We start from the raw sequence: 20,060 nt of genomic DNA, 5'->3' as shown, positions 1-20,060 counted from the left end.
CTTTCATGGTTAACACACTGAAGATGAAGTTTCTCCTTGCAAGGTGTGCAACCATGAGTGACTGGTCTCCTGTGCTGGCTCCGTGCCGTCCTCTGCCTTCCCAGCACTTGCATCTTGCCTGATGGAGTTGCTTGAACACCGTTTCTCTCACTGGTCAGAGGCAAGGCAGTAAAACCAGGTCTTAAAATAAGTAAAGACGCCCAGCACTTCTGTTAAAAGAGGTTTAATCCAGCATGGTTTCTAAATACTAACCATGTACAAGTTTCCAGCTGTGACATGCAGTACATTTTTTTTTTTTTTTAATAAAAATAAGAGAAGTACAAACCCACTGAATATAAAAAATAAGCCCAGGTCCCCTGACGTCACAGTGCATGCCAGTAAAATACGACAACAGAAGAGAAAGGAAGGTAGAATTTCATACGGGAAGAGATGCAAAGATTTTTTTCATAAAATCAAAGATGATTTGTCACATCTAGAAGCAACCGTTTGTTTTGCCTTTATTCTGTCGGTGGTCTGGAAAGAGGAGAGGTAGGAGCTGCCCGTTAGGCAGCTCTGAGTCTGGCCAGCACCTTCCCAAGCACCTGCTCGCTGTTCGGTACCGTGGTTGTGCCCGTCAGCAGCCAGCTGCCGGCAGGGAACTGGAACCCCAGTGGTCATTTATTCCCAAAGGAAATCTGCCTTTATGGTTTTATCCTGGTGTTTCATTTACTGTGTTAGCACCATCTGCTCTCATTTTAATTACTTTTTAAGGCCACCTGTTCTGGTACTATATTAATTTTTTCTTTAATGCATACAGGTTTCTTTGCAATAGACCGATCTGCTGCCATATATAAGGAGCATGCCATGTTTCTTCCAAGCAGTATGTGTCTGTAAGTGGACACAAATTATTTCAAGGTAGGTTGTGCTACCCACAAAAACACCTTCTTGTAAAATCAGGCGGCTTTTCCACCAGAATACTCGATCACAAGATAAATCATGTCCTTCCAGGGGGAAAAAACCCAAACCTCAAACCGAAACAGAAAAGCGCACACACAAAAAGAGGGGGAGGTCTCAAAAATGAAATTAATTGCAGACATTTGTCAGTTTGGAGGTTGGTTTTTTACCTTTTCACAGTGGGAAGGATGTGTTGCCCTCCTGGGGCCCAGGTATCCTGAGTTTTACAGTTTTAAGTTTACAAACAGTAAACTCGTGGGAGGACCAGTGTTTGCAACAGCATGAGATCAGACCGTGGTATCTTGTGCGTAAAACACTTGGAGGCTTTGATAGGCAAATGCTGTTGGATGGTGTTTGGCAAGCCTTCCTTAGCTGTGTGTGCAAGGGCTTCCACGCAAATGGTAGGAAGGGGGCTGGTAAGACAATGCCTCATCTGTTCTACCTCGTATCAGTGGTGAAATTGCAGAAGATGGGATGTGACCCCATCCAAACAGCTTACAAAAGTGATACCGAATGTTTGATGAGCCAGCCACCCTGCGGCAGGATTATACTTTGAGGTTTGTTCTTGCTACATGTTTCCAGTTGTCGCTTTTTCTTGCCCCAGATAGGCAGTGGATACAAATGTATTGAAACCAACGTGTTAACTACAATCTATGCCTTCAGTGCTTGAGATAGTGGAATATTCAGATAAAGAAATACTATTAGTTAATCAAGAAAAATACAAATAGAGGCATTCCAAGCCTCTCTTCTTTGGCACAGCAAGAAGTATAAAAGCTCTAAGTGTTACAGAGTTGGAATTAAGTAAAGCATATTAAAAGCTCTGCTTATATGTTTAAAATACTATGTTCTGTTTACTCAGTACATTGTAGTGCTGAGTGAGGAGGGGCAACAGAGAATTGAGATGTGTTGTTTGGATACAGACCTTGGGCAGGTTGAACTACTGTAAAATCTGTAGCTCTGAAAAAGCATCTAACGGCATTGGGAATAGTCTCCTTTTCCACATCACTGCCCTGTCTGTGCTTTGGTGATTCCATCAACAGTGAGGTGGAAAGAGGCTACTAAGGCTGAAATAAAGGAAATATTTGAACTGGCAGTGCATTCAGCAGAGAGGAAGGTGCTTGATCATCTTCCCTTCATGCTTGGTTGGTGTTGGGTTCTTCAGTCGGAGTCAGAATCTGAGTCCTCATCTGAAATGTAAAACAAGGAATAGTGAAAATGAAAAGTAGGAATGTCCACGTCAGCTTTAGCTTTTGCGAGGAAAGAGATGTTGCTCTTCAGCAGGTGTCTGCTTCAAAGGCTGTGACATATTTAGGAAAAAGCTTGTAAAATGACAGTTCTTGTTAACATGGTAGAGCTTTAAATAGTGTTTCCAAGGACTCGAGAAGTGCTGCTGAGAGAGACTCAGACCCCACCACAGAGGTAACAGCTGGGATGAGAGAGCTTGTGGAGGTGTTACTGTTAGCGTGGCCACCCCGAGGACGTCTGCTGCAGGCATACCTCCTGCGCTAGGGTGTTGCTGCTTGCTCTCGGGCATGGTTACACTCCGCCAGCTAAACGTGTCTGAAAGCCAGAAGCTTTTAGATATTAAGAAATCCCAACAGGCCTACAGAGGCACCTCTTGCCCAAGCTCGAGACTCCGCTTTCAAGGAAGCAAGGGATTTCTGGGCTCAGCAGCTGAGAGCCGCAGTGTGAAGGTAAGTCTGGTGCTGGAGGAAGGCGCTGCAGGGCAAAGCCCTTCTTGCACCGTCACATCAGCACAAAGCTGCACGATTGTGCATTGATTAGTTTCTATATTTCTCTCTCCATCTCCAGGGAAATCAGATCTAATCTTTAGCCTAATTTTGTACCCTTGTCACCTGATCTTTTTCTGAGTAGGGATAAACAGTTTTCAGTCCTTACAGTCTGTTTCCTATGATCTATTCCTTGAATTCTTCTTTTGTCTCTTTGGCCCAAAGCCTTCAAAACATTTAACAACGTACTAAAACACCCAGAAAAGGCTGTTGGTGTTACTATATACCTTCTAGGATTCTGTACACATCCTGGGGTGTTTTTGGGTTTGAGGGGTTTTGGTTTTGGGGTGGGTGTTTTTGGATTTTTTTGTTTTAAAGTGTGGAACAGTCTCTTTCATCTGTGTGGGTGTGCTGAGCAGTGCCACCGGGGCACGATGCCTGGTTTGGGCTCGTGGGGTGCTGCAAAATAGCTGCCTGTGTCCTGACTTGGCTTGAAATGGGTCTGAACTCCCAACAGCGGGTCCCTCTTTTTATCTTTGTCTGAGTGGATCAGTCTTATTTGAGGTAGACTGTACCTTCTATGTTAGTAAGAAATTTGATAGCGATCTTGTTAATTTTACGCTGTGTGGCCTTTGGAAAAAAGGCCATTTACCCACAGATGGTCACAGCTTCACCCTGAATAACAGGTAATCGTGGTAAAGAGAGTTAAAGAGAAAAGCACTATTGGACATAAAAGACTGTGGACTAATGGATTTCAATTGTTATTAAAAAAAAAGGTTTGTTTTTAAGTAAGACATTTTGACGAAAGGATAAAACTGTGTTGCACAGTGGTTTCTATAATTGGATCTGGGGCCTTTCAAAGTTAGATGGCACAAAACTGAGAAACTTAACATTGCTGGCTTGCTAGTTCTCTTTATAAATCACTAAAATTCCAACTTCTTAAGACTAAGCAGCTTCATAATGCAGCGTAGTTGAGGAATGCAAAACCAAGGTACCCAAGAACAGAAGCCGTTCTTACTGAGTGAGTGCTCTTGCTTCCCTGCGAAGGGCGAAATGGAGAAGAAAATCTCCTGTTACATGTTGGTATAACCCACACGGGGAATTTTACCCACCTTCTGACTTGCGCCCTTCAGGGGAATCGGAACTGCCTTGCTTGAGAAAAGTAACCAGGTCATTGAAGGTTATGTAGAAATCAATGGCGTACACTATTGTGGCTATAAACCCAAACACCTGAAACGGCAAAATAGTACTGTCCTTGATAACAGGTCACGTCCATCAATGGCAAACTGAAATAAGCCTAACTGACGCAAGAAAAATTACTGAAGAAAACCTGGGCTTGATTTTTTTTTTTTTTTTTTGACCTGTGCCTTTCTAAAAAGGCAGGGAAGGGAATTGTGTCGTGAGCCACTGGCATCAGCTACACCACAGCTCATTTCTGAGCGGTGATCCCTGCAGCTCCAGAGGTGTCCGTAGCAGCTCCCCAGGTTGCCTCCCTCTCTGGCTCTGGGTATGTTCTGAGCACCAGCGTTGGCCTGGGCTGGGAGCTACAGGAGAACGTAACCTGCACCTCTGTTAGCCCAGGGCATCTCTGTGCCACCAAGAAATTGCCTCAGTTTCTCTGGAAATGATTTTTTTACTGGTTTGCAAGAATCTTGCAGAATGAACTAGATTGAGATAAAATGCTTCTGAAGTTACCTATTTAGTGTCAAGGCAGCAGCAGTGTGGCGAGAGTCGGCTGGTTTTCACTCTGAGAAGCTAGGGGAAACACTGTGTTGTGTTGTTTCATGTCTAGATGGAGTGACAAAGCTTAAAACAAGGTCTTTTGTTTCAAAATTGTGTTGGACTTGGGATGGTTTGGCAAGGGTTGCCGGCTAACACTCCTGGGTATTGTTCTTCCCCATCTTTTTAAATTACTATGCAGATTTTATTTATGTTGCATACATTATTGATGCTTCGAGTCAAGTTGCAGATGGAGAGGCTGTATCTTATTTCTGAACACAAAATGCTGATGACAAAGGCTCTCTCCTGTGCAGTCCGTATACTGGAGGGTAAAATGACACTGCTGTAGCTTCAACTTATCCCAGTGAAACTAAGCAGTAGAGGTAGGAGGTTGAAATTACTTAATATAGACTGTCCTTAGTAGTTACAAGTTTGATTTCTATTATTATTATTATTCTCTCTTATTCAAAGATCTTTATGTTCTTTGCAGGAACAGAGAAATTTATCTTCCCTGTATGCCTTCCTTAAGTAGTACAGTTAACACTGAGCAGCACTGTTAGGATGAAAAAAAACCTATTAATTGATTAACACCCGATTTTTCTACATAACTGACCATTTTTTCCTTGCTTTAGGCAAATCTAAATCTAATTTAGTTAATTGAAGAAACTTCTGCTACTTGCAATGGGGTCAAAATTGAACTGTTTCTGAGGTATGTGCATACACAGTCCACTGAAATACTGGAGTGGAGAGCTCACATCTACTTACTCCTGCTGCTTTAGATGCTCCATCGTTGTATTTTGAGACAGCAGCAATTGAAATGGCAAAGTAAATAATGGCAGCAGTGACGCACCGCAGGAAATCCTGTAAAATAACCAATGTTGCAGGCTCCGATTAGTCATGTAATTCCAACATACAAACTCCTCTAAAAATTATTTCAGAAATGACCACTAAAACCCTTCATTGTTGCGTCAGTGGACTTGCCCGATTCTGGAATGTGACTACAGCCTGGTATTTTGTAGTGGATGAATTGCTCATCTGGGAAATATCTTTAGATGGGAGACGACTGGAATCTTGGTATAAACCTCTGCTCTTACAGACGTCTGTATAAATCCTGCTTCTAACATGCTTATGTCAGGCAGACCTTTTTTCAGGCTGAGAAGGGCTATCTTTTAACTTGGAGCGCTGCACGGGCTCTAATGGAAGAATCAGTTGAAGTGCTTTAAAAGGTTTCATCCCTAAGCAGAGCTCCTGTGGTACCAAAGGCTCTGGAGGATCATATCAGTTCCCACGGGGAACAGGCACATGCTTGTTTCTGTATAGAAGTAGCCCTGCCTGTCTCGTTTAGGAACCAAACACTTTTAGTGTTTAAAACTGTGATTTATACTTGTAACTCCAACAGCTAGCCTGACGTGATTGTACCTGTTGCTGTCATCAAATTAGGGGCTTCTGTGGTTGAGACTGTATCTCAGCAGGGCAGGGGCTGTGCCCTGTAATACAAGCAGTGATGTGCTGGAGCAACGGCGTCTCTGAACTGTGTATTAAATAGAGCTGCAATTCCCAGGGCATGTGTAAATCATGTAAGCTGGAATAATGGTATCTCAATCTGTGTTCACAATTAGACCTTCTGCCTTTTCGGAACAGATGGATGAGTAAGAGAATGTCTCAAAGCACAAATCCTACAAGAAACTCGACTCTTCTGAAGTCTGGACAAGGTCTGGTCTCTGTGACTGGAGTATGTTATGGTAATAATAAACATACAGGTGCTTTGTTTTAGTTCTGTAATCAGATGCATGTAGAAAACGGGAAAACAATGGAAGTGAGATTACCAGACAAAAACCACGCACACTGTCAAAGTCACTGCTATTGTTATATCCACCAGTGGCCTTGCTAATGTTATTTTTATATATTGAGACCTCTAATTCAAATCTCACTACGATGAACTATTGCTAGACAGTACCAAAAGAGAATGCATATCGATGACATTAGCATTTTTTGGAAGTACGTGTACTGCTAGACAAATGCTCCCTTGGCAATGTTATATTTGAAGCAACAGAGACATCCAGTGGCCAGTGCGCAGCCACCAGTGCAGCCACCAACCTGCCGGCCCCCGGGAACAGCCAGGGATTTCCCTGTGTCACTGGGCAGCTGCAGGGCCTTCCCCCTTCACAGAAGCAGCTGCCAGTTTGTTTGCATGTGAGTATCACTGACCTCAACAGCATTTATCTGAGAACTTGAAAACATTTTAGTATAGCGTGTGCATTACTATATAGCGTGCGCATTACTATATAGCGTGCCTCAGCTTCCTCATTTGTAAGGGTGGCAATATTTATTAAGTTGCTCCCAGCAGTGGGCAGATTCAGTTGGGCTGATGTTGCTTGCTTCTGAAGATGCAGCTCTAAGCTGTTTGCCTGGAATGGCGCATACATTCTGTGCTTTAATAAAACCACACTTTGTGTCAGCACCAAGAAAGCTATAGGATGTAGTATAGCATAGTGTAAAGGGTGCTTTGGGACCTTCTGAATGAGAGGCAGTGTGGACAAGCTTCTGATAAGGAGGTGAAGTCGTTAACAGCCCAACCTCCTGTATAGTGCCTTTTACTCATGTTACACTCTACAATTACATTTGTGGTTTTATATTGTGCATTTCACTTACCGTCAAAGGCCAGTAGAGTCCTTTAAACTTCTCATTAAGTTTAGAGGCGTAGGCAAAAAAAAGAAATAGTGCCAGCAGAAACTCTAGGAGTGGTGCCATCATGAAAGAGGCAGCTAGAGATGCAATATAGCAGATAAAAATGATAAATGACAGCACCTAGAGTAAAAGGAAAACTCTAGTTATTCGCATGAAATAGCAGAGCCTCAGGCAGCTGAGCAGCTTTGAAGCGTTATTCTCCCTGCGTGTTCCTGTCAGCGCTGCTGGTGATGGCATATCTTGCTTCCAACTTTTTTTTTTCCCCTTGGGCCAAATGAATTTTCTCATTTAGCACGGAACAAATCTAAAGTAATGGTGTTTCTTTCAGTGCGTGTGAAATCGACTTTCCAGGCTGCTCGGTGGATTTGCACCTCTCCAGTCAATAATTTGCTCTAGATTGTAAACAGTTCTGACAACATAATTCCGCAAACAGAGCGGGGCATTGCCAAGCAAACAGAGCTCTAAGCTTTTGGCTGTGACAGTTCTCATTTGAAACCCAAATCATTGCTCAGATAGCCCAAAGTAACTTAGCATGTATAATCTGCTTAGAGTTGGAAAAAAAAAAAGTCTGCTATTGATGGATAGATAAGAACTGAGAACTAATTATTCTGTGATTTCTGGAAGTCTCTGGTTCTAGTTTTCTGCTGTAGACAGCTGTTTTAGAGAGTAATAGGATAGCTAACTCCCATAGATTTGTTTTCTCTCCATGATGTTTCCTAACTCTGCAAAAGAATAAAAAGGGCATTTGTTTTCCCATTCAATTAAAATACTTTTAGAATGTCGTTTATGGCTCTAAATAGGAATTTTCACAGTGGGAAAATGGCTAAAGATGCTTTTTTTTACAGAAACCAGACTGTACCGAAGTGCTTGCTACACTTCTGGACTTTCAGCTACTGTATTTGTGGAAGCGGGAGGTGAGGGGGCCATGGAGAAGCTTGGTAAGAAGAAGCTCCAGCCCTACTGCTCTGCAACCTTCCGTGGTAACTGGTTGCTGGCTTGTTCATATTTAGCTTAAAATACAAAAAGTTGCTAGCATACTGAATAAAACATTTTCTGCAAGTGCAAGTGTTATGAGCTAGTTTATACCTGAGCTGCTGTATTCACTCTGCCCTCCTGAAGACAAATCCGTGCCTTAGCAATGCTCAGGGATGCTTTTGGTCAGTGTAGCAGTAGGTACTGTTTGAGCGTTAGATCACAGGTTTTTTAACTTCTAAATTTGAAATGGGGATGCTGACATTCTCCCTTGTCGCGACGGAGGGAAGACACAGTCACTCAATATGAGTGATCAGCAGACTTCGTTTATTGTCCCTTACAGTCACCTTTTATGCCTTGTTATAATTAGCTCATACATATTACAAAGTTAAGCTCATTATTGGTTAGTTGCCTAAATACCAAGCCCGCCCCTAGTTTCTCTTCTGTAGTTATCTGTTCCCACCTGCAACATTCTTTTCCCACCGCGATCTTCCTGTTACTGTGTAACAACAACAGCCAGGGATAGTGTATTTTTGCTTTACTTCAGATAAGCTGAGAGCAATGTGCATTTTTGTCCAGCCAGCTGGACTATGTCTATGTGACCCTTTTCAGCTAGCCAGTTATCCACACTCCCTCATCTAATACTGGAAACAGATGTATTCTTTTCCCCCAGCTGGCATGTCTGAAGGCAGACATGGCTTCTTGAAAAGCCTAAATAATGTGCGGACTGTGATCAATGAATTTACCTCATTACATTTCAGATCTATGAATTTCTTTGCTTGCTGCTACCATGTGTTCCTGGGAACCACCTGTACATCAAAAAAAAATCATTATACTTGAATGATAAGGCTCCTACAGTTAATTATTGATTAACAATTACTCCTATGAGGGGTCAGTCAACCCACAAATACATGTATCAGGAGAGTGCATTTAGGTGTAGGGGGCAACAGAGCAGTTCAAAGCTGTTGAAATTATTTCTTTAATTAATTAACAAGCCTTTATTCTAAGCTTAGGTTTTGGGGAAAGCAGTCAGTTCTTGACCTGGATGACAACAGCTGGATGGAGTATATTGTTTTGATCTATTAGGACTGGGTGGTAAAGTTTGAGAGGATGTGATATTTTTAGTAAGATACTATATTTATCTTTAAATGTTTCTATCTATTTATTGTTCTTGTTTCACTGAGTTGTAAGAAACTGATCTGGTTAAATACAGAGTTCACTTGTGCATCAAGGCCTGTTACCTGATAATATTTACCCTATTTGTTGTTGTTTATCCTATTTTTTTTTTTTTGCTTATGGCTTACATAGCTTCTCAGCAGTTTTTTCTAGAGTTCTGATATAGTGGAAGGAACTCATTTGCTGTCTTATCCTTAACGTGGTATTTCATTTCTGTGAATGAAAAGTGCCAGGTACTATTTCAAGAGAAGTGGATGTAACAGAACTTGAAAATTACTGAGAGGAGAGAGGACAACTTCTTCCTATCACACTGCCTATTCCTTTTCCACCCCTATGGAATAAAACCAGAAAGGACTGGACTTCAGCTCTGTGAATCTGCTTCGCTGGCATTTGTGGAACATAATGTAGACGTGGTTTCATCTTTTCTTGGTTTAAAAAGAAACCACCATGTAGTTAGGATGCTTTGTCTTTTTCTTCTGGTGCTGAAAAAAAAATATCTTTTTTCTGGCTACAGGAGTGTGTGATAGCAGAGATGGAGAGACAGAGAAGTGTGCAGGGACGAGCAGCAGCAGGGAGATGCATTCAGGATAGGTCCTGCCGACTGACCCCCTTTCAACAGCAGCACATCAGACCTGAACTAAACTTGTTAGATCTCTCATGAAAGGATTAAATGCAGTATTAAATAATACATCATACCACAGCAGCGAGAGGAGGCAGAGAGGCACATTTCAGATATGTAAGTTGAAGATGCATGGTAGAGATCACTTTGATCTCGATTCTGTTTGATACAGTAATTCCTGCACTCTGCCTGCCTTTATGCAGAGAAAAAGTTGTACTGTCAGAAGCGTTAACTGTTGGGTGAGACAAAGAGCCTTTCTGTTCTCTTAAGATCAGCCTGATGGTAATTTGTGTAACGTAAGGTTCCCACTGTGCTCCCCTCACCCTGACGGCCCTGGGCAGGTCTACATGGTTTGAAATGCAGTGCAGTGCCCTGTTTTGTTGTCAAAAAATGGTGGAAAAAAAAAAAGAGGATGAGGATTTGGGAGAAATCTTTTAAGAAAAGAATCAAAGAATTGAAAGTTTTGGACCCTAAGATTGCACAGAATCTGTCAATTTTCCTTCGCTCTTTCCGAGTGCCTGATAAGGAAATCAAAATGATGATATGGAAGCAGACGAAACACAGCTGTCAGAGTCCATGATTCAGAACTTGATCAGACCCTGCTCTGATGTGGCTGGGGATGCAAACGGACACTTGTTTTGCGGCAAGAGCGCGCCAAGGGGCTCCTGCTCCAGCATGCTGGTGGGATTCCTGCTTTGGTGCAAGGTAAGTTGCTGAAGAGACAAAAGGATCGGTCTGAGCACTTCAGCCTCCTAACTCAGTCTGATCCAGAGAAGCTGGAACCTGGGGAAACACTAGCTGTCCATTTCAAAATTAGTTACCAGGCCAGTTAGTTGCTCAAATGATGAACACTAACTGTGCTTTGGCTGTCACTGCCACTCTAAGTGGTCGTCTGTGTCCAGCCCGTGCCAGCTCTCTGCTCCTGACCCTGCCTGTCAGCATCCCGTTGTACAGGGAAAGTGCATGTCAAGGCCGCCTTAAAACAAAAAGTCACGCTTCATTTGCAGGAACCCCTTTGCTTTCAAATGGATTATTGATGATAATAGTAAAAGGGAAATAATCTGACATGAAGTGTGTAATTGCTCTCCAGTTAAGCATCGTTCCTTGTTTTGGAGGCATTCAGAGCCTGAAAAGGTCCAAGGAAAATTTTATGTGACATAGACACTGTAAAATAGCAAAAAAAAAAATTTGAGAACAAGAGTTTGAAAGTTTTTTTGGTTTTGTTTTTTTCCAAATGCTACAGCCTTCATTGAGGCACAGCTGGAAGGGGAGGCAGGTACACATTAAAGCAAGAGAAGCAAAAGGAAGGAGGTGCCTGAATGCTCTGTCAGGTGATGGCTGTGGTGCTGCAGCTTGTTCTTTGGCTTTCTTATTTTTGTCTCCTCAGTGGCCATGTCGCAGCCCTGATGTGGTTTTTTATGCCAGATCTACTTGGTACCTTGGGCACAGCCCTGTGTAATACAAGAGCTCACAAAGCTGTCAGCTTTCAACGATGTTTCTCTTTTGTTTAGAGTTCATTTCCCCCTCTGACAGGTGGAGTACACAGACTCATCAGCAATACTGGATATTATCCATTATTTCTTTTCTGAATTATAAAAGTGAATAGGTTTCCTGTTATCTTGTCTATTTAATTGCAGTGCCACTAACTGAAGTATTTGATGTCATCTAAATATTTGGTAATTTTAAAAATCTACTTCTCACACAATAAATACACTGATGTGCCAGTCCGTACCCAGAATTAACGAACACCTACTGACTGACTTTTCCAGACTTCATGTCTTTGAGAGAAATACCTGGCAAACTGAAAGTTGCTCTAAAAATGACAAACTCAAAAGCAACCTTCAGACTCTACCCTGAGCCCTCTAGAGACCGTCAAATGATCCGCTGAACATCACAGTTGTTCTGCACTGTTTTTTCTTGAAGCTGTGTGTTTAAAAGTGATTTCAGAGAAAGGTCAAGCAATGGGATCTTGTGATTTCTGTAACAGCTCTGTGTCTGTGCTAAAGAAAAAAAACAACCACCAACCAAACACCAGCTAGAGAGGAAGTTGGTGAGGGCTCAATGCAGTTGCAAGTTCATTTCTAGCACTTTCAGACTCAGAAAGCACTGCTGCTTCTGGGAATAAAAAAAACGAGGGTGTTTTAGCAGTTTTGTCCATTTGTATTTAGACAAGGGGTTTCTTTTTCCCTTGGGATTGCATCCTCACATCAGTAGCAGCTGGGAGCCTGAGGTGTTCCTGCACTGCTGTGGAAAGGTTAATGGGATTGCTGCCAGCTTCACTGTGGAGGAGTATTCAGATGCAGCAAGCTCTAGTGCAGCAAAGAACGGAACAGGATCCTTTCATGGTCTGGCAGTGGTAAGATTTTAAAAAACCCTGGCAGAAAAGCAGCCTGGTCCTTCATTGAGCACCTTTTCTGTGGGAATGAGAATGTACATAAAAGAGAACTATTACATATTATTTTTTCTTTTTTAAAGGAACTTTGGTACTCTGTTCCAAAAAGTAATTTTCTCCCATGTCATTATTACTTAATATTGTGTTGCTGCGTTGCTTAAACTGGTCAGGCATTATGAAGTTATACTTTGTCATATAACCAGCTTGCAATTTAAGGTATAAAAAATAATTCAATACAATGGTTAGAGAGCACTGTGCCCCTGAAGGGAGGGAAGGCTGCTGCAGTGCTGAGGTCATGGCAGAGCGTGAAGGCGTTTGTCTCCTCTGTGCAGGGAGAACAGCCCCGTTGCAGCCCACTGGGAATGATGCGGATGCTGGGAAGCAGCTGACATCAGTGCATGCTCCGACACACACCCCAGTGCCCTCCGCTGGGTCGAGTGCCTGCCCCTCGCTTCCCCTCCATGGGAAAGAACAGGTTTGCTTCAGCAGTTTTAAAAGCGGCTAGCAGGGTGCTCTGTGGGCAGGAGTGCGTTTTGTTACGGTTTAATGGCAGCCAGAGGAAGTGGATGGCTTAGTGGTCTCTGCTATTCAGCAACTGCTTCCCTGTTGTACTTGTCACGGAGGTGAAGTTCTTGGTTCCTCCAGAATTAGTTGCAAGGGTCTCCTCCTGGCTACAGACCCAGAGAAAGGCACAGGGGGTCGTCTTTGAAGAAGGAGGCTTTGCACAGAGCAGCTGCAAGTTTCAGTTATGAAGGTCAGTTCAGAGAAGACTGAAAAGACAGAAGATGGGAGCAGAGACAAACAGGCACAATGATTTCTGCATCCTTTGTGTCACTTCGTAGTGACACACCTTATACGGGACCACCTTACATACTCATACTACATTTTTATTAAAAAAATATGTTCTGCCACTGATGCTGGCTTCAGGGGACTAAGGGGGTGCCAATTAAAGCAGTCATCAGGACAAACACAAAAGCTTGACTGCAATAGCTGGGTTGAGCAGCAGAATGTGTCACTGTGGATCTCACCTGGACACGCTCTGGTGGCAGATACAGGAGTGGCTGTTAAATGGTTCCAACACAGGACAGAGGCAACTGAAAAATGCATCTCTTAAGGGGGGAAAAGAGCATGGATGAGATGCTGACCTTCAAGACGGTAACTTAAGTCTTTAGGAAAAATAAGTACCTTAACAAGACTGTTAAAGATATATGGAAGAAATAATGCCATGGGGAGAGAATAGAAAGGAAAAAAGAAAGAGAAAAGAATTAACCTGGGAGATAAAGAATGGTGATTAGAAAGTGCAAGACAGTGAGAATAAATAGGATCAGAAGAGACAGCAAAGCTTATGCATGCACTTCATGTTACTGCTTCTTTGTGGCTGTGTAGCTACCCCAGGTGGAGTAAAAAATTAATAAGGCAGGAAGATCAAAAGGAAAAGGAACGGGGTGGGGGGAACATCTTCCTCGGAATAAGATTTGCAATTGTAATTAAGCTTCTAGCAGTAATCAGCTGCTTCACCAGCCTGACCTGTTGTAGAGGCAGCGCTGGAGTGCCCAGACTTGCCAGCCCACAGAGCAGTTTATGTGCCAACATGTAAATGACACCCTCACATTGTGAAGATCCTTACTCGCTCCATGTGAAAACATGTGTAAACGTTATTTTTAAGAAGTGGCTATAGCAGCTTCCTTCCATCTCAACTCAGCAATCCTCGCCGGCCGCGCTGAGTTCCCACGCTGCCGGTGCAGCTGCCTGCGCCCCCTCCCCTGGGTGGCCCTGAGTCGTGATGTGGGTGCCCGGGCTCCTGGCCGTGGCCAGCGGTGCAAGGGAAGGGAACAGGTGGCTGTGAGTGTGGCGGTTGTCTTAATTGACAAAGTCTAAGTGGGTCTGCTATAGCTTATGGCAGCTGAAAGGACCATTTGCCAGCCGCTGGGCAAACCAGGGCTTCTTCATGAAGTTCCTCCCACCAAGCGCACAGGCAGCGTGGCCACTGGCTGAGGGAATCTGCTGAAGCCGGCCCCCGTTCCCTTTCTGTCATGGACCAGAAAAGAGAAGTTATGGTTATACCATCTGCCCCTGCCAAGACATGTCGGCAAGTTGCTGCCTTGCTTTGGCTGTGATGTATTTTTTAGTATATGGTGGTTTGCTTTCTAAATGTTGAGAAAACTGACTTGGCACTTCCTGCAGCTGAACAGAGAACGTCTGATCTACCTGCAGAGGTGCTGGCATATGCATGAGAAATAAGGCACGCTTCTTGTGACTTGCCAAGCTGCTAGGTAATAACGTGACAGAGAGGTCTGGTAACAATAATGAGAACCCCATTTTGTTTCTGAACAAAAGACACTATTGAAAACCTGTCTCGCATGAATATTATTTACATACATTTATGCTGAACCCAACCCCACCCCACAGCAGTGCTGTGTCAAAGAGGAAAAATCAAACGTTCAAGACAAAGCTAAAGATGAAACAGATTTAAACTATGATAGATTTAACTTGGACTCATTTACAATTATGTGGCACTGCATTTCTCTAACTGTATACAGACTGGATTTATTATGGGGCCTGTGTTGTCTTCAAGGGCTTCTGGCAAAGCTGGAGACAACTGGAGAGAAACTACTGCTGCCTCCCCTCTGCCAGGAAACATCGTCCTAAAGCACAGGGGCTGGCCTGCGAGGAGCACGCAGAAAGCCTCGCTGCAGCTTCAGACAGGATTTTAGAGCTGCCTTCAGCCGGCCAAACCCTCAGGAAGCCCTGAGTGGCCTTACAAAGGATAAATCCCTGTTTTGTCAAGACAGAGTGGTTTTTATTTACTCCAAGGAGGCATAACCAGTGCTTCTCTACGACAACAAAAGGGTGAGTCTGATCCCATGACCAAAACAGTATTCCTCAAACATGTCATCATTCAGAGATGTTAAAAAGCCAGGCTTTCTGAAAATCATAATTGACTGGCTGTAAGCTTGTATAGGAAATGCCAGTATAACATTACAGTACGTAACAAAAATATCTGCCAAAGGAGCAGAGTTAGTTGGGCTTTGATACCTTTTGAATGTGCGGGTTTGTAATCTACAGCTGGGTATGAGCAATGGTGGGTACCTGGAATTTTTACAGCATTTTCGGTGGAGCTGATACAGCCCGTGGCCTGCTGCTACCCCGCCTGAGCTCTGTGTTCCCCATCGTGTCCTCATCTCCTGAGCAAACGGTTTTTCCTCCCAAAGCCTCGCACCTCCTGGCTGTTCCCAGTGCTGCCTGCTACGGGGCGGGCAGAGAAGGGCTGGTCAGGGAGCCTGGTGACATTGCGGCCTCCTGCCCCTGCCATCCCTGGCTCTTGCTTGAATGTCCTCGAATGTCCGTGTTCCCTTCCCTGAGCCAGCGGCGCGGACAGCCCGAGCCACATACACGTCTGAACGCTCCCTGTACCTGGCTACTAGTTGGGGCTCTCCCGGGATTTGACTACCGGCTATCAAAACTCCAGCTAAAACTATAAGAGAACTTAGGTGTTCAGATTTCATTGTTTCTGGTATAAATGAGGCTGAAGGTCTAATCTTACTCCACTAACTTCTTCTGCCGATTTCACCGCTGGTTGTGGAACACCCGCTAGCCATGGGTAAGCGGTCGGTGCCGGGGGGTGGGGGTCAGTGGTCAGGCTTTGAGTCTTCACCGGTAAAACGTTACACTGAAAGTCAGAGGCCTGTGCTTGCCGCCAGCCCTGACCCTGGACCCTGGGCATCCATGGCCTGACGAAGCGTGTCCTAGGGGTGACTGTTCGGTGCTGTCACAGCGGGCGCGCTGGCGGCCTCGCAGGGACCACGTGTGTCCCTCGGGGAGGCTGGGGGCAAACGCAGCTTTCGGGGTGCTCTGGGCAGAAGCTGAGATCGCGGTGCCCTAGGCCATGCCACGCATCGGAGAGGAACGAGTGAGGACTTCCCTGAGGTACGAGGGACAAACAGTGGGTCCAGCCGTGCCGGGGCCGTGGGCTCAGCCATGCTCGTGGCCCACAGAGAAAACGGGGTCGGGTGGGTGGCGGGTGGTGTCCGGGCTCACGCTGCGAGTGGGTTACAGTGCACCGAAGGCAGCTCTGGCTGGGGGGCGCGGGGGTCCTGCCGGGGGGGCACTCGCCGGGCACCGCAAGCTTGACCCAAGGGCTAGGTGGGTTTCCCAGCGCGCTGTGCCCGAACGCAGCCGACAGCCGCTGCGGCCCCGCTCCCCCCACCGTGCTGGGACAGCCGCACGGCCCGAGCGGAGTTGTTCCCCCGCCCCGGGCTGCCCCCCGCCCGCACGGGGGGCCCGGAGCCTTACGGGGGGCACGGCCGGCGCCCCCGGCCCCCCAGACCCGCAGCCCGCCCCCCCCCCCCCCCCCCCCCCCCCCGCGAGCAGCCCCTACCCTTACCGTCTCGGCGAGGAGCAGCTGCCCCTTGCGGGAGCAGAGGAACTCCCGGGGCGGCAGGAGCGAGCGCAGCCCCGGCGCCGGCGCGGCCCCCCCGGCCTCGGGCTCCTCCATGGCTGCGGCGGCCGCGGGCTGGCGGGAGCGGCCGGGGGCGGCTCGGCGCTGGGCTGGGCGGGGGGTGGTGTTTTTTTTTTTTTAAGGAGGGAAGCGGAAACCGTGACACTGCGGAAACGTGAAAAAAAGTTTCAGCATCCCCCAGTGTAGGGGTGGGGGGGTGGTGTCCTCCGCGGGCTGCCCCGGGCCGTGCGGCGCCGCGGCGGGATCCCGCAGGGGCAGCCCGGTGCCGCCAGCCCGGCGCTCCGGGGGCCGCCGGTCCGTGCCCGTGCCCAGCGCTGGCGGGGCTGCCCGGGCCCCCACCGCCTCCCTCAGGCGCCCCCCGAGCCCCGGTGACCGGTACCGCGGACCCACCGCCGGCCTGGCCGCGCCGCGGGGCTGCCGTGCCCGCCCCATGCCCCGAGGCGGGCGGCGGTTTCTGCGCGGTGCTGCGCGCCCCGGCGTTACCGTGCCTCCGCGCTACAGGATCTGTTTTACAGGTACAGTGAAGTTTTAAGTATGCCTAATTAACATAAAACAACTCACATCAGCCCATTCGCATTTTCTTTTTATTACAGAGAACAATCGAGAAATTAGTTTTCATACAGGTAAAAATTCAATCAAGTTTCAAAAAACAGGACCATTTTCTGTGAAGCTTGTACTAGTGAAATTGCAACACTGAAACTATGTTTGTTACTGTAAGAGAAGTTAGGACCAGTACTTGTGAAACAGTACATAAATGCCCAGGGAAACTAAAGTGAACCCATGAAAATACAAATTCTTTAATAAAAAATGAGTAAACCAGTCATCAGCAGAGAAATCGCTCTTTTACCAAAATGGTAATCTTATTTGGCAGGAGTATTCCTTCCTCTTGTTCCATCAAGGCTAATCTTCTGGAAAACAACAACTGCGTCGACAACACAGAGAACAAACAATACAAGACCAAACACCTATAGAAATAACGATAATGTTAGTTTCCCCACGGGATCTCTGGCTGTTGCTGTAGTGACTGTACTATTCCCCAAAGCAGCAGTAACATCATCCTCCTAAACTGGTTCTGGCCTTCCAAATACATTCGTGATTTGAGACAGCTGATAAACATCCTTATTTAAATCCCATCAGCCTTTCAGGGAGCTGCCTACACTTCTGGCTTTGTTTGAAGTTTGTGTGAAGCCTTGGAGATGAAGCATTCTCCTTGAAAGCTAAGCTAATACTGCATTACACCAGACAATGCTTTTATCCTAAATTAAAACCCTTCTGTCTCTTTAAGGGTTGCCTAATTAATGGTGTTGGCTCAGACAAAAGCCAATATTTGTAGAAACAAGCCTAGCAGGAAGAGCTCCTCTCCTCTGAAGCGCTGAACGGGGAACATACACCAAATTGAAGAAAATGCCCACAAGTATTTAAAAAATGTACAACTTCAGGCAGGCAGGTGGAAAAAATGTGTTTGCAGAAGAGGCGCTGAATTTACTTGCTTGGCTCTTGCCCTTCAGCCCCATCCCACATGCACACAAAGATTTTTTTAGGCAAGCAGGTTTTAAAACACAATTACCTGATCAGTGAGAGTAATGCTAAGGCAAGCTTTTTCAGGAGAGCACAGCTGAAGGCACTTTGTGCCCTGGTAGCACAGGCCTTGGGGCAATGCTGTTTGCTGAAGGTCTCACTCGTTCTGCCCAAACTTGTTTTCCAAGCGACCTGCTTTGTCTCCTGCTTCCAACTTAAATTTAATTTGTATTAACTTCACAAAGGAGAATATAAATCATATTCTGGCATAGCCAGTACCCTTTTGACTTAGGATGCTGTTGCCAGTGAAGACGCCAGCTTTCCACCTCATCATCTCTGAAGCCCATTTCGAAAAACTCCCATGGCAGGTTGTGCATTGTCACATTTTAGCTTATCTTGTACTTCAGGAGGCTTACATACTTTCAAAACTGAGAGGTTTTCCCCCGCTTATTGCGGTTGCTTAAACCATTAAACTGGTTTGATCTTAAGTACACAAACCCCTTACAATCGCAGTATGAAAAAAACCTTCTCAACTGCCATAATTCCTCAGTTTGTCAGAAAAAACACTATAAGCACCAGGAGGGAGGTACCAGCACGTCCGTTAAGAATTGCCAACTCTTTTTAGCAGGATTGTAGACACTTCTTCTGAAGTCGTGTACCCAAACTGGGTAGTCCTAAAAGAGCTACAGATTCTCCCAGCGAGGATGTCAAGCCATGGAAGCAAACACTGGTTACTCAAATTAGTTAAGACTCCAAGAGTTTGCAGTGCTTGCACTTCTCTGTAGTAATTACTAAGTCTAGTAATATCTTTATATTCTAGTGACTTAAGGATTGGTTTTTCAAGTGAGAGACACTGAACATGTATTTGCTTTCGTTTTCAACTGCTGAGTACGTTCTTCCATGAGTTATTTTCATGGCCTTACCACAATGTAAGTACACCCAGAGATTCGAATCCACGTCTGCTCCCAGAACTGACATTTGTAATAACGTTCCTACTTACTCCTCCAGCCAGCGTCCCATTGTTGCTCTTGATGATCACTGCGAACAAGCACACGACGAGGAGGAACAAGGCGGCAACCACCGAGTTGAAAACGTCCTGCAACAGCCAGTGGAAGCAAAGTATTTATGCTGAAACACACACCCGAAGAACGCGACTTGCTTTTGGTACCGCATGAATCACTAAAAAAGGCTGGCTCCCCCTGAACACACATGTACGCTGACACCCGCATGCAACGGGCGCTGGCACCCAGCGGGTTGGTGTCGGAAAGCGCGTTAGTGATAAAACGGGTAAGTTTTGCCTTTTTTGTTTTTGCCGTCACATTTATGCCGCCTGGCTACGCCCGGCAGGCTGGGGCTGGGGGCGAGCGGCGGGCCCGGTGCCGCTGGAGGGCCGGGCGCGCTGCGCGGGGCGGGAGGGGCCCCCGCTGGGTGCCCGTTACCGGCGGGGCCGGCTGTGCCCGGAGCCCGGGGCAGGGGCGCGGCGGGCGGTACTCACAGCCAGGGCCCAGCGCAGCCCGCCCAGCCGCCGGTCCAGCCGCAGCCAGTACAGCAGGAAGAAGAGCGCCGCGATGACCGCCTCGGCCAGGGCCAGCGCGCCGTAGGCGCCGGGCGAGCGGGAGCCCACGAAGCAGCAGAAGGCCACGGCCGCCAGCAGCTGCGGGGACGGGGGCGGCACGGCGGTCAGCAACGCCCGCGGCGGAGCCCCCCCGGCCGCCCCCGCCCCGCTCCCCCCGGCCTACCGCGCGGGCCAGCTTCAGGGCGCCCCGCGGGGAGCGCGGAAAGGCGCCGTCCATCGCCACCGCCATGACGCCCGGCCTCCCCCGGCGGCGGAAGTGAAGCGGAAGTGCGGCGGAA

At 46.5% G+C, this 20,060-nt stretch overlaps 2 protein-coding genes across 2 annotated transcripts; both read right to left on the bottom strand.

The window, feature by feature from the left end:
• Positions 1-207: 207 nt before the first annotated feature.
• Positions 208-16,770, bottom strand: CMTM3 (CKLF like MARVEL transmembrane domain containing 3). The gene is made up of 5 exons (XM_040615824.1): positions 16,614-16,770; positions 7,035-7,190; positions 5,148-5,243; positions 3,776-3,893; positions 208-2,120 (listed from the first exon to the last, which is right to left on the bottom strand). Exons 1-5 carry the CDS (start codon positions 16,722-16,724, stop codon positions 2,092-2,094), a joined length of 510 nt encoding a protein of 169 aa, XP_040471758.1. The 5' UTR covers positions 16,725-16,770; the 3' UTR covers positions 208-2,091.
• Positions 16,771-17,258: 488 nt separating this feature from the next.
• Positions 17,259-20,052, bottom strand: LOC121098145 (chemokine-like factor). The gene is made up of 4 exons (XM_040615825.1): positions 19,946-20,052; positions 19,702-19,860; positions 19,207-19,302; positions 17,259-17,653 (listed from the first exon to the last, which is right to left on the bottom strand). The coding sequence occupies exons 1-4, from the start codon at positions 20,009-20,011 to the stop codon at positions 17,549-17,551; spliced, it is 426 nt and encodes a 141-aa protein (XP_040471759.1). The 5' UTR covers positions 20,012-20,052; the 3' UTR covers positions 17,259-17,548.
• Positions 20,053-20,060: the final 8 nt, after the last annotated feature.

This window comes from Falco naumanni, chromosome 15, assembly GCF_017639655.2.
Source record: "Falco naumanni isolate bFalNau1 chromosome 15, bFalNau1.pat, whole genome shotgun sequence".
Classification (NCBI taxonomy): domain Eukaryota; kingdom Metazoa; phylum Chordata; class Aves; order Falconiformes; family Falconidae; genus Falco; species Falco naumanni.
Note: the sequence above shows the minus strand (reverse complement) of the source record. Positions and strands in the feature narration are given on the sequence as shown.

Coding starts and splice junctions, on each gene's coding strand:
- CMTM3 (XM_040615824.1), bottom strand. CDS start 16,724: ATGGAGGAGCCCGAGGCCGGGGGGGCCGCGCCGGCGCCGGGGCTGCGC. Junction 5,244..7,034: donor GACTCTACTGGCCTTTGACG/GTAAGTGAAATG, acceptor GTTATTTTACAG/GATTTCCTGCGGTGCGTCAC. Junction 2,121..3,775: donor TGAAGGGCGCAAGTCAGAAG/GTGGGTAAAATT, acceptor TTTACATTTCAG/ATGAGGACTCAGATTCTGAC.
- LOC121098145 (XM_040615825.1), bottom strand. CDS start 20,011: ATGGCGGTGGCGATGGACGGCGCCTTTCCGCGCTCCCCGCGGGGCGCC. Junction 19,861..19,945: donor CCCTGAAGCTGGCCCGCGCG/GTAGGCCGGGGG, acceptor CCGTCCCCGCAG/CTGCTGGCGGCCGTGGCCTT. Junction 17,654..19,206: donor ATGGGACGCTGGCTGGAGGA/GTAAGTAGGAAC, acceptor TTATTTCTATAG/GTGTTTGGTCTTGTATTGTT.